General features: G+C 43.8%; 2 protein-coding genes across 2 annotated transcripts in view; one reads left to right on the top strand and one right to left on the bottom strand.

Annotated features, from left to right (window-relative positions):
- T265_00925 (hypothetical protein) overlaps positions 1–14,338 on the top strand; it is a gene marked incomplete at both ends in the record, with an annotated part of 85,226 nt that overhangs the window by 2,630 nt on the left and 68,258 nt on the right. Inside the window, one exon of the mRNA XM_009164820.1 lies at positions 910–999. Coding sequence (XP_009163084.1) covers positions 910–999 — 90 coding nt within the window. The remainder of the gene's footprint in view (positions 1–909; positions 1,000–14,338) is intronic.
- Positions 1–14,338, bottom strand: part of T265_00924 (hypothetical protein) — a gene marked incomplete at both ends in the record, with an annotated part of 65,230 nt that overhangs the window by 40,059 nt on the left and 10,833 nt on the right. The window lies entirely within an intron of this gene.

Genomic DNA, 14,338 nt, shown 5'->3' with positions numbered 1-14,338 from the left:
GTATATTTTCATGTCGAACGGTTTCCAACAAACCAGTGAGTAGGATGCCCTGTCAAGATTTAAAAAAAAACAACTCATTTACGCAGGTTTGGGTTTACCTCTTCAAGTGGTTTGTGTAGGTGACTGAACGGTCAGACCGACATCAACAAGGACTAGCGATTTTTGAAAATAATTGAATAGTTGATTGGTCAGCTGTCTATCCACACCATCAAATTTGGGGATCAGGTGTATTAGTCACTTACCGAACGTCGCGCTGTGTCACTCATTTCGCCGGTGCGTCCGGTAAGCGTACTTTCGTCAGCAGACGAGTGTGTGGGACAGTAAAATATACAACCTGTTCTGGAGGTGCACCAACACACTCACCAAATGTCGTTTTTCGAAGCAGAAAAGACGTTTGACGGCAGCAAGTGCACTGAAGCTATCATACAGCATCTTTCCAGCTTCTAGGACAGGATGGGAAACAACGAATACGGTGTTGTCGCTAGACGCGTGTGCACGTTACGTGACCTTGACCGAGCTTACTGACGCGACTGATGATAACCCAAGCACACGCACTCGCAGGCACATCTGCCTGGGTGGGATAAACGCAATGACTTCGCACTTCACCACGTGCTGGGATAGTGATGGGATGGTTTTAAATGGGTGTTAGACCATAAGTAGTGGTTCCTTTGTGCCGGGTTGTAATCATATGATGAGCTTGTTTCCGAGTTTACTGATCTAACTGATCCCCAACCGAGTTGTTCGGTGGGAATCAACCAACAGCTGACTCGCAGCCCAAAGTCGACTTGGCACAAAAGAATCCTTCCTGTATCCGTCCGGGAAAATGTTACGCGAAATACTCACATTGGTCAAATATCAAAATACAATTAAGGTCATCTCATCCCCCCATTTTTCCGGTTTTCTTTCAAGATAGAATCTCAAGTTCGAGATGGAAACAATCAGAACAATATACCCATCTATCTGACGTGGCCTTCCGCAATCACGTGTATTCCAATATGGGTGTGTAGATATGTAGTTTGACCGATTATGATCACATACATACTACTCGTTGCTGGGAGAAACATCAATTTCTCACGAAATAGACGTGCTTTACTTTACAAAACAAAAATGAATACTTCAGACACCCCGTTGATTGACGTACCACTCAAGCATGAACACTTTAGACCGTTCAGACGTGAGAATTCAAGTGCTTCCAGCGTGGGCTGGTCGAGTGGGGGTAACGTGTTCGCCTAGCATGTCACGTGTCCGGAGTTCAAACCCCGGCACGGTCATTGGATATGCACTGCTGATGAGCTCTAATAAGAGCGAAACTCGAATCCAGTGCTTTCCCCTCCCTTTGGTGCAGATTCACCAGAATAATTATTCCAGAACAGGAGGACGACTGTTCAGACGAGGTCAATGTGAATGTGAACAAAACATATATCCCGCAAACCCCACAACAGAAATCTATTATATCTTTGAAAACGTGTGAACTCTGTCCTGCTAGAGGCGATCCTATTACTGGTAAAAGATCATTCTGTTGAGATTAAACTGAACAGTCAACTTCATTATAGGAGAAGGTGTAAGATGGAAGTGTAATTTACGACCAGGTGTAGTCTACATCATCAGAAAGCATGGTCATTTGGTTAACTCCATTCTGAGTGTGAAGTGCCTATCTTGTGAGAAATCTGAAATAGTCAGGAAAGACAGGGTCGATTTATAGATTTTCTTACATTACAGTATTATTCTCTTTCACCAGTCAAGTCCCATGACTACTAAGATGGAAGTAATCCTGTCTCGTCCAATGATTGGAATTCAAAAACTGAACCAGTTGGTAGGTTTTGTCCATACGGAGTACTGAACCGGTATAATTTATCCTTCTCATTGTTGGGCCAAATGCCATATGTATTGATTGGGGTTCAATCTGCTCTTATGCCCCTCTCAGTATACCTCATTGTGGTGGTGGTGGTGGTGGTGTCGGTGGTAAGGTGACGCGTGCCCCATTGACGAAACAAACAGTGTACGAACACCCGTGCGCTTTACCTCATGTTTCTTACTGGATAAGGCCAAGTTCCCCTAGTTCCATTCACCGGTACCATACCAGCTTCAGCTATGGTGGGGTGATACTTCGTTTCTGTAATTTAAGCGGGTTGCGCTGAAGTCAACTTGTATTTGCCCATGTATTTGTTACCCGGTGCAGCTATTACTGGTGCCGTCTTTGTTGTTGTTGCTGCCTTGTTGTTGTGTTGTTGGTGATTGGTGGTTGGTGGTTGGTGGTTGGTGGTTGGTGGTTGGGGGTGGTGGGGGGGGGGGTGGTGGTGGTAACATGACGACTCGGTCTGACTTGAATTGGCTGCGCTTTGCCTGGCAATCGAAAGTTACCTCTGCTGGCAAATACGATGGGATTCTTCGGTTGTGAACATGAACTAGTGCAAACTGGTCCAGTTCACAATAATCTTAGCAGATAAACAAATCAGTCACGCTTGGATGAACAAGGGAGTGTTATAGTCTTGTGAAGAAGTTATCAGAATATCGCCCGAGGTGCAGCAGCCCATTGGTATTTTGCACTCACCCAGGCAACATGAATGTGAGAATACCAGGATTCACTTTGGACAGATATAGCATCATTACTAGGGCAGCAAGCGGTACAATTCATGTTCTTACCGTGGAAGACCGGTGAGTGTAGCTGATACCCGCATGTAAGCGATGAAAACTGAATTTGAACAGGTTTTGGCGACCTTGCTTTTGTTACGAGTGTTGGATCTTCGGCATGCCCAGCCGGTTCTCCAGACTTAAAAGCACTCCCTGCATGCGGAACTACCTGAAGAAACAGATGGGTGCTTTTCTGAATGCTCAGTACGGATGCGGGCACGCTTATTTTCAGACAAACTCTGTGGAAAACTTCTAATGAAGGTTCTTCTAAATCCGAACATTCTTGATTAATTAGCCCTGTTTGTTCTGTCAAAATAAACACTTTGAACCGAATTGATCTACTGAAAAAATATACTCATTTGCACAATAATTTGGTTTTTAACGAGCTAATCCGGTCACGGGTTGTCAAGGCGTTTTCAGCGACCTTATGAGTAGCGTGTTCCATCCAGAATATGGTTACTATTTTAATATCTTTATTTGTGAGTCATAATAACAATCTTTCCGATTACAAGTAAAATTGGAATAAGAGGAATACAAAAACGTCTCCTACGGATGCCCGTGTAACTACCACGTCAGCTCACACTAACTCTTTCGTACATCAACGTAGGCGAGGCCGTTATTCGCATTAGCCAGATGGGAAGATGAGTCGCAGTGATATCAGTGCACTGAACTGATTCATCAAGCGCACCCATAGTCGATGATTTTTTTAATCGAGCCAACACCCGGCTTCGATCCCGCCTCCAACACGATAAAACTAACTTGGTCACTGACGTCCAGGCATGACAGCCTACGCAGGATGAAAGCTTCGCCTTGTCTACTCCAAGGGAATTCACGTTTTGCTTTTGACACATCCAGATAGATGGTGAAACGTGAGGAGAATCCGTTTAATGTAGATATGTAACTACTGATTGGAAATGTCGTTTCTGGATAACGGAAGCATATCTGGCGTGCGCTTCCCGACGACCCTGTGCTGCTCTTTTTCGAACGTTCTATAGAGAAAAGCCCTTCCTGTGAAATACGGGATGAAACTAAGCGCCAAGTTGGCAGTAAAAGATGTCTGCGATGAACGTATTTTGCGATGCTATATGCTTTCCATGACATTCCTTATTGTACTCGCTAGAAAACAAGCAAGAACTGGTTGTTCTGTATGACTGGCTCTAGTCTGAAGAATATGGATCGGTGACCGTCGGGGGCGAACTAAGAGTTGTATCCGTTGTCCTGTGGTCTGTCGCAGGGGTCAGTACATCAGTGGGACTGGGGAAAATATCTGAAATACCATTTAACCAGTCACTTTGCTTTTGGTAGTTATCTGTAAAAAAGCTATCATCCTATCGTGATGGTTTCCTCTCGGAGTTCCTGCACTCTAAAATGGCCGGGACGTACTTTGGACCCAGCTGTGTGAATAAAGTCCATGAGGAGCAACGAGCTGTCACATTGTGAGAAAACACAAAAAGTGGCCATGTGGGTCGGATTTGACGTGTTGACTGCGACGGAAACAGGTGAACTGTACGACGCTTTACCTAAGAAAACAAGCGTTTTTACGTCCATCAATGCAGCACCGCTGCATTCTACGTGAGGAAAACCGGTTAGAAAAGTACGACCAAGATCGCCGATGTAGTTTATAAAACTAGGAGCCAAAGATATTCAGAAGCCATCGGTCTTGCTCCATCGCACAAAGCATCAGGCTCACATGCTCGTCTTTCCAAAATGTCCGGTGTGGGTCACCCCACTTTTGATTCCGACATCGAGGCCAAATATTCAAAACTAAACAAACATTTCCAGTTTCACCACTTAAAGCGATCTTCTCGCGCAGTTGAAGTCGACCGCTAAAAGAAGAAACGCGTCGTTTCAGAGGAGTTTGGTTAGCGAACACTAAATTTGTTAGCTAGGACACGTTTCGCTTCTGACATAAGGCCAAGTGAACGTGTTACCAGGCTAATTGGGTTTTAAGACAGTCAGGGGACCAGTCCGTGAGATTTCTTATGACTAATCGACTTGACCAGTGCTGGGTGTCGTTCTGGAGTTCTTCTCTGTTGGTCAGCGGGGATGACTAACAGTGGGGATTGCCTTCACACTGATTATGCGACCACGCTTTTCCAGTCTGTGATATCTTACTGGAATATTCATCTTTGCTGCCGTTCACAGATTGAGGTTGAAAGAAGGGCTGTTACATGAATCTGATGCTACTTGGATTTTGTACTTTAAGACTTGGACCATTTTTCCGACAACTGCACGCCGCCTCGTGTCATGTCGGTTGATCTGAAATCGCTCTCCACACGCTTGTCAGTTCTACGCCCTCTATTCTATTCGCGCTGGTATGGCTGGCCATTCCCACCACCTAGACTACCAGTCACTATGGTATGATACTTAGTCCTCGTTTTAGAATGCCCACATTTTCCAAATCTATCCTGTACCTAGTGTCCAATACATACCTTGCCATTGCTGAATCTTTGATTATCGCCTGACATTCATTTACGTTCCCGAGTGGTCTGTCAATGCACCGCTTATGATCACTGATTCCGGTGTGCATTTCCCTGGCTGTCTGACCCATATAGACCTTCGTACAGTCGTTACATCTTATTTTGTGTATACAATCCCTAGTCCTATCAACTAGAAGGCGATCCTTCAACCGTACCATACAAAGCGTAAAGTTTTTCCCTTCTGGAATGCCACCCTAATGTGAACCGTATTCAACATCCTTCGAATGACTTCAGATATCACTGTGTTGTATGGGCTGACTGCTGTTCCAATCCACTCCCCTCCTTGTTGGGTCTTGGTTGCCGCTTAATTAAACCTACTGGGTATCTGTCGTCTTGAAGTCGTTTTTTATCTCAAGTTAAGCTGCTCTTCGGTCGACCCCCTCTGTGTACAGTGTTCTCACTCCACTAAAAGTGCTGAAACTGAACTAGCACATACGGCTCTTGGGTTTGCTAAGGAGCCGTTTAGGACCGCACCCCCACTATATGCTGATTTGCGGTAAACGGTCGTTTTGAATTTCTCACAACTGTTGTATCATACAGTCAAGGAAGGGTAGTACATTCGATGTGGATCTTAGCTCCATGCTAACCTCAATTTGAGGATCCAGAGTGCTAAGCTATTGAAGAATTGGTCAACGTTGTCATGCATTAGCAAAACGAACGTGTCGTCTGCGTAGCGCCATAAAACCCTCGATGGACACTCAAATCCGTCTAAAGCTTTCTGCCCAAATTCTTCCATGTACACATCGACCGAAATCGGGGATATTGGAGCTCCCTTATTCTTGAGTGCATATGACTGAGTAAAAAACTAAGTGACTGAGGTTTAAACATACATTTATGCCCTCAACTACGGAGAGTTGCGTTCGTTCTCACAGTGTTTTGTCCACCAGTAACAGCCTTCTTGCTACTCCCAGAGCGTTCGCTCTAGAAACATTTGCTAACATCGAGTTAACATCAAAGCCAAGGAGAGAACTTTACCTTGCTCTAACTGACACCCAGCTAGAGTTTTTTTAGCAAAGCCGGCAAGTGGTCTAAGGAGACCAGCTAGATATCTGGCCAGCTCATGTGTTGGTGAACCTATGCCCAGGAATTAATCCACTGATTGTTTACCAGAGATGACTACTTAATTGGTCCCAAACGTTTTCCAGTGATTGGATACACGAGTAATCATTTTCACAGGGATGGAAGCCATAATGGAAGCAGAGGTAACAAGTTGATTTCAAAACATGAGTCTCCGGGCTATCAGTTAGCTCTTATTGTGCACGCCTTGAGTTTAATGATTTGGCATGATTTGGCAAGTTCGACCCAGCGGGCATATATATTCCAATCACATGACTGATCAATTCTCTCATTGATTTGTGCCGTGCTTCTCTGCCTTCCAGATATGTCCGTCTGGGCTTCAGGGGTCTAGCCCCGAGAAATCGAAAGCACCATATTAATATCCTTATTTTTTGGTGTGGCACATCAAAAACAACTCCGTACACTCAAATATAGTAAGGAAGCGAGCAATAAAAAGTAAAATTAACCAATTAAAAAATTAAAAGAAATCATCTTAGCAGTTACTACTAGCTCACTTTTAGTCACAACCCTGTTTCAAATTGAATAAAATTTTTGGTCCTCATAAAGTGAAAAGTAAGCCTGAAAACATGACACTGTGGTTTGTTTTTTAGTGGTTGAACAATACATTTTATTCCAATCATGGTCAAGAAGTAGGGGTCAGAACTATCAACTACTACTTTTCAGCGTATGGTACAAGCCCTACCTTTGGTAAATGTAGAAAGTATGACAACGAGTTTAGCTCTCACTTGGTTACGGTTACTGGCATTGGAGGATGCAAATGCGTTTTTTTCATTTTCTAAATACGGCATTTTATCTAGCGAGTGAGAAGTTTTCCCAAGTGTCGTAACCGACGCGTCATGTGTTCTCCTCTATCCACATTCTCACCTGGTGAGTCCTCGTGTTGCTAGGCTCTTTGGAATTCGATTCCACAGTTTCATGGAATGGTCCTCCGCTCAAATCAATGAATAATCTGTTGAAGCGTCCAGATGTTGAGCAGAAAACAAGTCTATGGAGTGCAAAATAATCCAGTCACTGAAGGAAAACTGCTCGATGACCCTATGCACCTGTGTAAGTTTTGACCTGAGATAAGCAGGTGTATACCCTGCTCTCGGTATCCTGTGGGAAAGATCAAATTAGTCCAAACTTTTGAGTTTCCTACGGAGCACATAAACATGAAAACTAACAACCTAAACAAGACGGAGTCGTTATGTGATTAGGTGGAGCATGGACATCTGGAAATTTAATCCTAAACGATGATGTTTCTCCCCTCATTGGAGTGACGGAAAGTGATTGGTGTCGATATTGAACACTGTTGATTGCAGGCGAATGACAGTCATATTCGTTGGACCCGTCTTCTGCGAACGGGCAGCATGCTCCTGTTGTCGCAATATCGTTATAAGGGAGTATCGTTTGTTTTCCCTTCAGAATGTATCCCAAACTGTCGCAAGTGTGGTATCCAACCGAAGTCTTTTTAAATTCTTGATGCCTCTTTGGCATAAGAAACAAATTGAGTCCATGTATAAGTTGTGTGTTGCGAACTGTGATTTCGATCTTCAGGAAAGCGTTTGGCGCCGGATGTTAGGAATGTCACACGACAGTAGTTCATCAACAGAAAGCTATTTGGGCTTTGTAGTTGTGAATATTCATATTCATATCCTTACACATATGTACAGATATATAGTCAACTAAAGCTGCCACTCATCTGCATACCAATTCGGTGTTTACGGGACACTCACGAAGCACCCATCTAAGTCTCTCGTTTATTGGAGATCTCATCTCTAGACCTTGTTCTTGAGAATATATGACTGGTTAAAAAGACTAAGTGATTGAAGCTTAAACATACATTTATGCCTTAAACTACCTCGTCTACGGAGAGTTGCGTTCGTTCTTGCAGTGTTGTGACTGTCAGTAACACCCTTCTAGCTAATCCAAAAGAGTCCGCTTTAGGAGCATCCGTTTACATCGAGTTGACATCACAGCCAACGCGAACTTCGTCCTGCTCTAACTAGAACTCAGCTAGTTTTTTAGTAGTCATAAGATCTTTGTATGGTGGGGGTGACATTCCGGCAAGTGGTTTAACGATACCAGTCAGAGATCTGGCTAGCTCATGTGTTGGTGAACCTATGCCATCCACTACTGGTGGGGACACCTTTCTTGCGAATGGTAGATATTTCATAAAAAAGGCACATTTCCTTTGACTTAAACGCTGGAATATGGGGATTTTCCTGGACGAGAACAAATAGACAGGCCTGAAAGTCTGTCATCGGAAGAAAGCCACGCAATAGACCCCTTGTTCCACCAGGTGGAACCATGCTAGTTAATTACTTGAAACTGCAGGAACGGAACAACCTACATTGGTATAGATTGAAGACCATCAGAAGGACGAAACTGCACCAACTAGGGGATAGCGGTCATCTGATTCGGTCCGGCCGTCGATGACGACCTTCACAAAATTTATCAGATCCGATGCCTTACAAGGTAGCCTACGAACAAATCCTGTAACCAACTGTCGAACCTGGACCGATTTGCAACTTTACGTGACAGTCTCCTCACATCGAATAGTCTCAATGACCCCCGAGAATCAGATCGAAGAATGACAACTGCGGAGAACTACTTATGGTGTATTTGGCATCAAAACTCCAAAGAACGAACGATTTGGGGAAGACTGCACTTATCAGATGAACGTATTCAAGGAGTGAGCACGGGCGATCGTGTGAGTATATCGTTGCACGGTACAGCGATCTGAAGTTTGCTGCATGTAACTGAACTTAATGCGGACCACGGAAGACAATAAATGAAAAAAGTTTTTCTATTTCTAACTATATCCATAAACAGTTGAGCATCGTTTGCTTTGAAAATGAACATGTAACTATGGACTAGACAGCTTAAGCAAACAAAACAGGTCACAATCAAACAAACCTACGAGTACAGATGTTTGTAGCCTATATAATGCCACCAAAGGCACGGAACACCTCGTGTGCCTTTGATCCTCACTTGAAAGATAAATATCATCGTTGACTGCCTGTAGAAGTCAGTCGTTCAACAGTCAAGCACTGACGATCCCTCTTCGCATGATGACAAAACGTTTGCAAGTCAGTTGTCAAGCTCGGCGGACAGCTAAGCTGCTACCTGGTCACCAGGCAATAAACTCACCTGAGCTGCAGATAGTTAGACATATTTGAACACATTCTGAGTTTTGCTTTCTGACCGTACGACTCAAGAGCTGCGGGCTTCAACATTCGAGTCCTGGCTCTCCGTGCTGACCTCAAGTTAACCTGGAAGATAAAGGCGGATACCGTCGCTTGCTGTCAAGCATTTACATGGTTTGGCAACACTGGACCCTCAAAAGTTTTTGGAGCTCGTTTGGACAAACTGGAGGGCATTTGGTCAGATAATCGCTTGGACGACGTCCTGTCCTTTTGGCCGACGTGGCAATCCCCAGATTACCAGGCTAATTGCTGGACAGTTACGGTCCGTTGAGGTAGCTGGTCCTCTCGTTTTTGTCTGGAAACTGGATAGCTGGTGAAATTTGGATGGAGACCGTCATAATCGAACACGAGTTTGATCATCCCAACAAGCTAACCGAACATATCACTATACATAGTGCAAGTGGAGGCAAAATGAACTCATCGGCACCTAAAGGTTAAGCGCTTTCGACACAGACATGTTGGTCGTTATTTCCAATCTCGTAGACTGGGTGTCACTTTCGCAAAATACACATATTTGCACACCGATTTCATTAACAGAAAACTCAACAGAATCCCAGCTGAATCTCTCGTTATCTGTCGATATTATCCGGTGAATGAATGTGCTGCACTGAGACAGCTTCATGTTTCAGCTAGTACAATATGCGAAATCGTAGTGTATTTTCTTGTCGGAACACTACTAATACGGTTGCTGAAAACTGTTCGACTTCTTGGGTTAAAGTAGGACATGAGGTTGATGGAACCTCAGAAACCACAGCTACCTGATGAATCCCAAGGAGGGCGAAACCAGTCGGGTGTTGTCGAAGAGTTTTCAGCAGCCTTATGAGTAGTGTTCCGATGAGGATGTCAGCTTGTTCTGGCAGTTCGGCAATCAGCACAAGGCATGTGATGCTACTTGATCCTTGTAAGCACCTGGCTGTGGAATTTAGCATACGCTCCAATCCGTGCCGTTTTCCTGTCATCCCAGTGCGTATTTGGAAACGTACTATCCACATTTCCAAGATAGAAAGGCAAGGATACTATCTTTTTCTTAAGTGAGGTTTCTCAGCTTGGCCATACAGATATTGATCAACGTAGGATAAAAAGGAGACCCCACGGTTATTACGTCATTCGATTGATGATTATGGTTTTCGCTGATTTAAAACTATACATACTATGCTATATTGCATATTATACTATATATACACCATATACTATAGTATACATACTATATACGATATATACTATACTACACACTGTACATACTATGCTATATACTATACTATTCAAAACCATACATCAATCTGCTTGACTTATACACTTGAGTGAGACTACCTACCTAAGGTTTTTATTCATTATTAGGTGCATTTAAATGCCATTCGCTGCTATTCATAGATGCATATTCGGACCTACTTAAAAGGTATTTCACCACGACTGAACTCGAAGAGATGTGACACACTACTCATGAGGTTGCTGAAAACTCTTCAAACTTATGGCCATGTGTTACGTAAATACTATGTATTGCGATACTGGCGTATTCTACCAACGGAAACATCCGGCGGCTTGCTGCGGCATTTTCGGTTGAAGATGAATGTCACAAAAAAGGGATCCAGCTGGAATCCACTCCACTCTCCCGTGCAAACCAAATTGACGTGCAAATGAGTGCATTTCGAAGTGATGATATTCACTTTTATTGACGGATGCCGTGTTATTGATGACTGCGGTTGTCATTTTATCGATCTTAGAGCATTTTCAATGATCCTTGACCATTTGAGTTATGCAAATTCCTGAGTAGTTATTTCACCAAATCATTAGTACTGTATTCATCTGAGTTTTGATAATTCCGGTCTTGGGAGTTTTTTTTAGCGTTCTTCAACCTATGATCCATAAACACGTTTGCTTACTGGAAGTCACGTGTAAATAGTATCACATCTTTTGTGGAGATTTCATCCTATACGCGAAACCCATCTGTGCGTGTTTATGGTTCACTCTCTTATGAACAGTCCTACTCTTGTCCTGATGCAACCATCATCACTAGACCGTCATAAAGTCTTTGCTTACTGGAAGTCACGTGTAAATAGTATCACATCTTTTGTGGAGATTTCATCCTATACGCGAAACCCATCTGTGCGTGTTTATGGTTCACTCTCTTATGAACAGTCCTACTCTTGTCCTGATGCAACCATCATCACTAGACCGTCATAAAGTCGTCGGGCGAACCAACCACATCGCTCAAACGTGTACACAATCCCCTGTTCAGGTGGATCCAACATGCACTCACCTCACATTTCAGATATGCGGAGTTCAATCCGCGAAACGGCCGAGGATGTGCATTGCTGATGACCTCCAGTAAGAGCGAAACTCGAATCCAGTGCTTCTTCCTTTTAGTGCAGACTCACCAGAATGAATACGAGAGGACAGGAGGGGGACTGTTCAAACGAATGTCATGTGAGCGCGAAATGTTTGGTTTTTCACAGTGTTTATTCTTAGACGTTCGCTAACGATTTCTCAGCATCTATATCTCGACGATGGTAAGAAAAAGCTTGAGCGATCTAAGCAGGCAGACTGCAGACTGACACATTAACATCCCAGCTAATTCTCAACTAGGAGCAGAGCAGAGGAAGTCTTCTTCAGTGTATTTGAAAGGGCTCCCGTCGCTCTCACTCCAAACAGTTTGTTTCTATAAGAAAAGTGTTCAATACAGTCTTCCTACAACGTTTCTTTCGGCAATGAACACTTATTTGTATCAAATTCTTGGTGCGATTCTCGGTCTGTGATAGAAATAACTAGTGTGAATTAATTCCTCTATCACCACCAGCTGAATGGTTCCTTCAGTTCACTCTAGACATTACATGAGGGCGCAACTAATTCCACGCACTGTCTCTCGTTTGGAGCTAGTGGCTTCCGGCTGACCCAGTTAACCATTGTTGTGTGCGCGTGACTTTTGCTGCGTGTGGATCGTATGGTCATGAGTTTGTTTCTGATAAGTAATTGGCTTTAGGACTCATGTTCTCGAAGGCTCCCCAATAAAATGGATACATCGACATGACCCACTCAGTCATGCGAACAGTTTCCACCTCGAAGTTTTTTTCTAGCCATAACAACCTGGATTATTCTGACTTTTCAGCCCCTTCAAAACAGACCGCGGGATAGAGCTGGTGGAATTACTTTTCATACGCGGGAAATTGAAGTGTCTCTGCGACAGTCCGTATGACAGATTCTTGCAAAACGAACGTGAGAAATGGCGGAACAAGAATGACAAACTACCTACTGTTCAACTAAGTGGAACACGGGATCTGGGAAACATGTCTGTCGGGGCCGCCAAGTCATGAACTCCAAAAGAAATCCTGGACTCATGAGGTTTTCTGGGAAGAACTTTCCTATTGCTCTGTTAAGTGCTACATTCATAGACTAATTTGGGTTCTTGAAGCAATCAGTGAATTAGATGTGAATACATTGAGCGTCTTTTGAGTGTGCGATGCCCTCTATCAAACACAGGGTGAGTCGCAACTGCATGTGGTTGATTGCATCAGGCGACCGTATGTTGGCCAAAGTGAAATTCATGGTCTCGAATTTCTAACTTCCTGCTGGATATGACACAGGTAGTCTTGTGTGGTCGGATTTCAGTATGCTGGTACCTATAAGCCATATTGAGGGCGAAAATAAAGACTGTGATTAGCGCGTCTTTTACCGCCCCTTCTCATAACTCAGCTAAGCGCACCGTGCAAAAAACACACTAAACCATCGAAAAAGTACAACACGTTAGGAAAGTAGAGATCGTCTGGTTCTCCTGCACCTCCAGGACGCCCATGGTATTGTTCTTCTTGTATATCTTCCAATGGAAGTAGAAGTTCTCAGCAGTTATTGCCACTGCAACACCACCAGAAAATTTCATCATTTGGAATGCATATTTTTATACAATTTAACGCGAACTACTAAACCCATAAACCTCGTGGTGGGAACATCTTCACCGGATTCTAAAGTCTGTTTCCGGCATCAGTGTGACAGCAAAGTGCGATTGCGAGTGTTTGTTTGTCTTACGCGAAACTACGCTCGCGACACGATCGGTCCGATCCAGTTGGCTTGTTTGACAGTTACATTGGGGCAGAAATATTTTAGTGAATCAAGATAGATCGGACGATTTCCAAAACAAATTATTTATATGCTGCTGCGCCTGTCACCCATCCCACATACCAGTACACCTATCACTTTCGTTTGGGCTAGAGCGTGAGTAGAACACTCTTTACGTACAGATAAACGTCATTCTCCCGACAGAGGTGGCGCAATGAACTTTGTGATCCTGGCAATAATGACGTTGAAAAATGACCTTACATCCCACATCAAGTTCCCAATCTATTAGATGTATTAAGCACAAACGGATTATGTATTGGAAAGTTGCCTATTCCCAGGAATATCGGCATTTCTTTTGTCAGACTAGGGCACTAGATTGATGGTATTTTTGCGTGTTTCACACTGTTGTAGAGATTGTCAATGAAAAACGTGCCTCCGCTTCAGTTACAAGATGTTTTCATATGAAAAAATCGGTGTTTCCATGTGATTCTTAAAATAACCCCGGATCATAATGAAGATGGCTTCCTAGTTGATTCAGGGGGGGTGTGAGAACCTGTGCGCATTTTTCGAGCCTCAACCTGTCCAGACGGCTGGTTATCTGTACACACAACGCATGTAGCTCATGATGCGAGACTAAATTGACCAGTCTGCCAGTCAACAAGCACCGCCTGGTTAGTTAGACCAAAAAATAAACCACGCGCACTTGGTAGGCTGTGGAGAACTTTGGGCCTTGTTTTAGATGGTGGCACGTGGCACGGTCGGCGAGTCAGACCGATAGCGGGACAAAATCCACAGCGCTGGTCAGTTGTCTCGTCCTTTTTTTCTCGCAAAAAGCACATTCAGCGCTAAGTGAACTGCGAAAGGCGTGGTCGGACGCAGTGCCTCGCTCAGCAAGTCAATAGACCAGGTGCCTTC

Source organism: Opisthorchis viverrini (assembly GCF_000715545.1).
Source record: "Opisthorchis viverrini unplaced genomic scaffold opera_v5_9, whole genome shotgun sequence".
Lineage (NCBI taxonomy): Eukaryota > Metazoa > Platyhelminthes > Trematoda > Opisthorchiida > Opisthorchiidae > Opisthorchis > Opisthorchis viverrini.
This window is presented reverse-complemented; position numbering and strand designations above follow the sequence as displayed.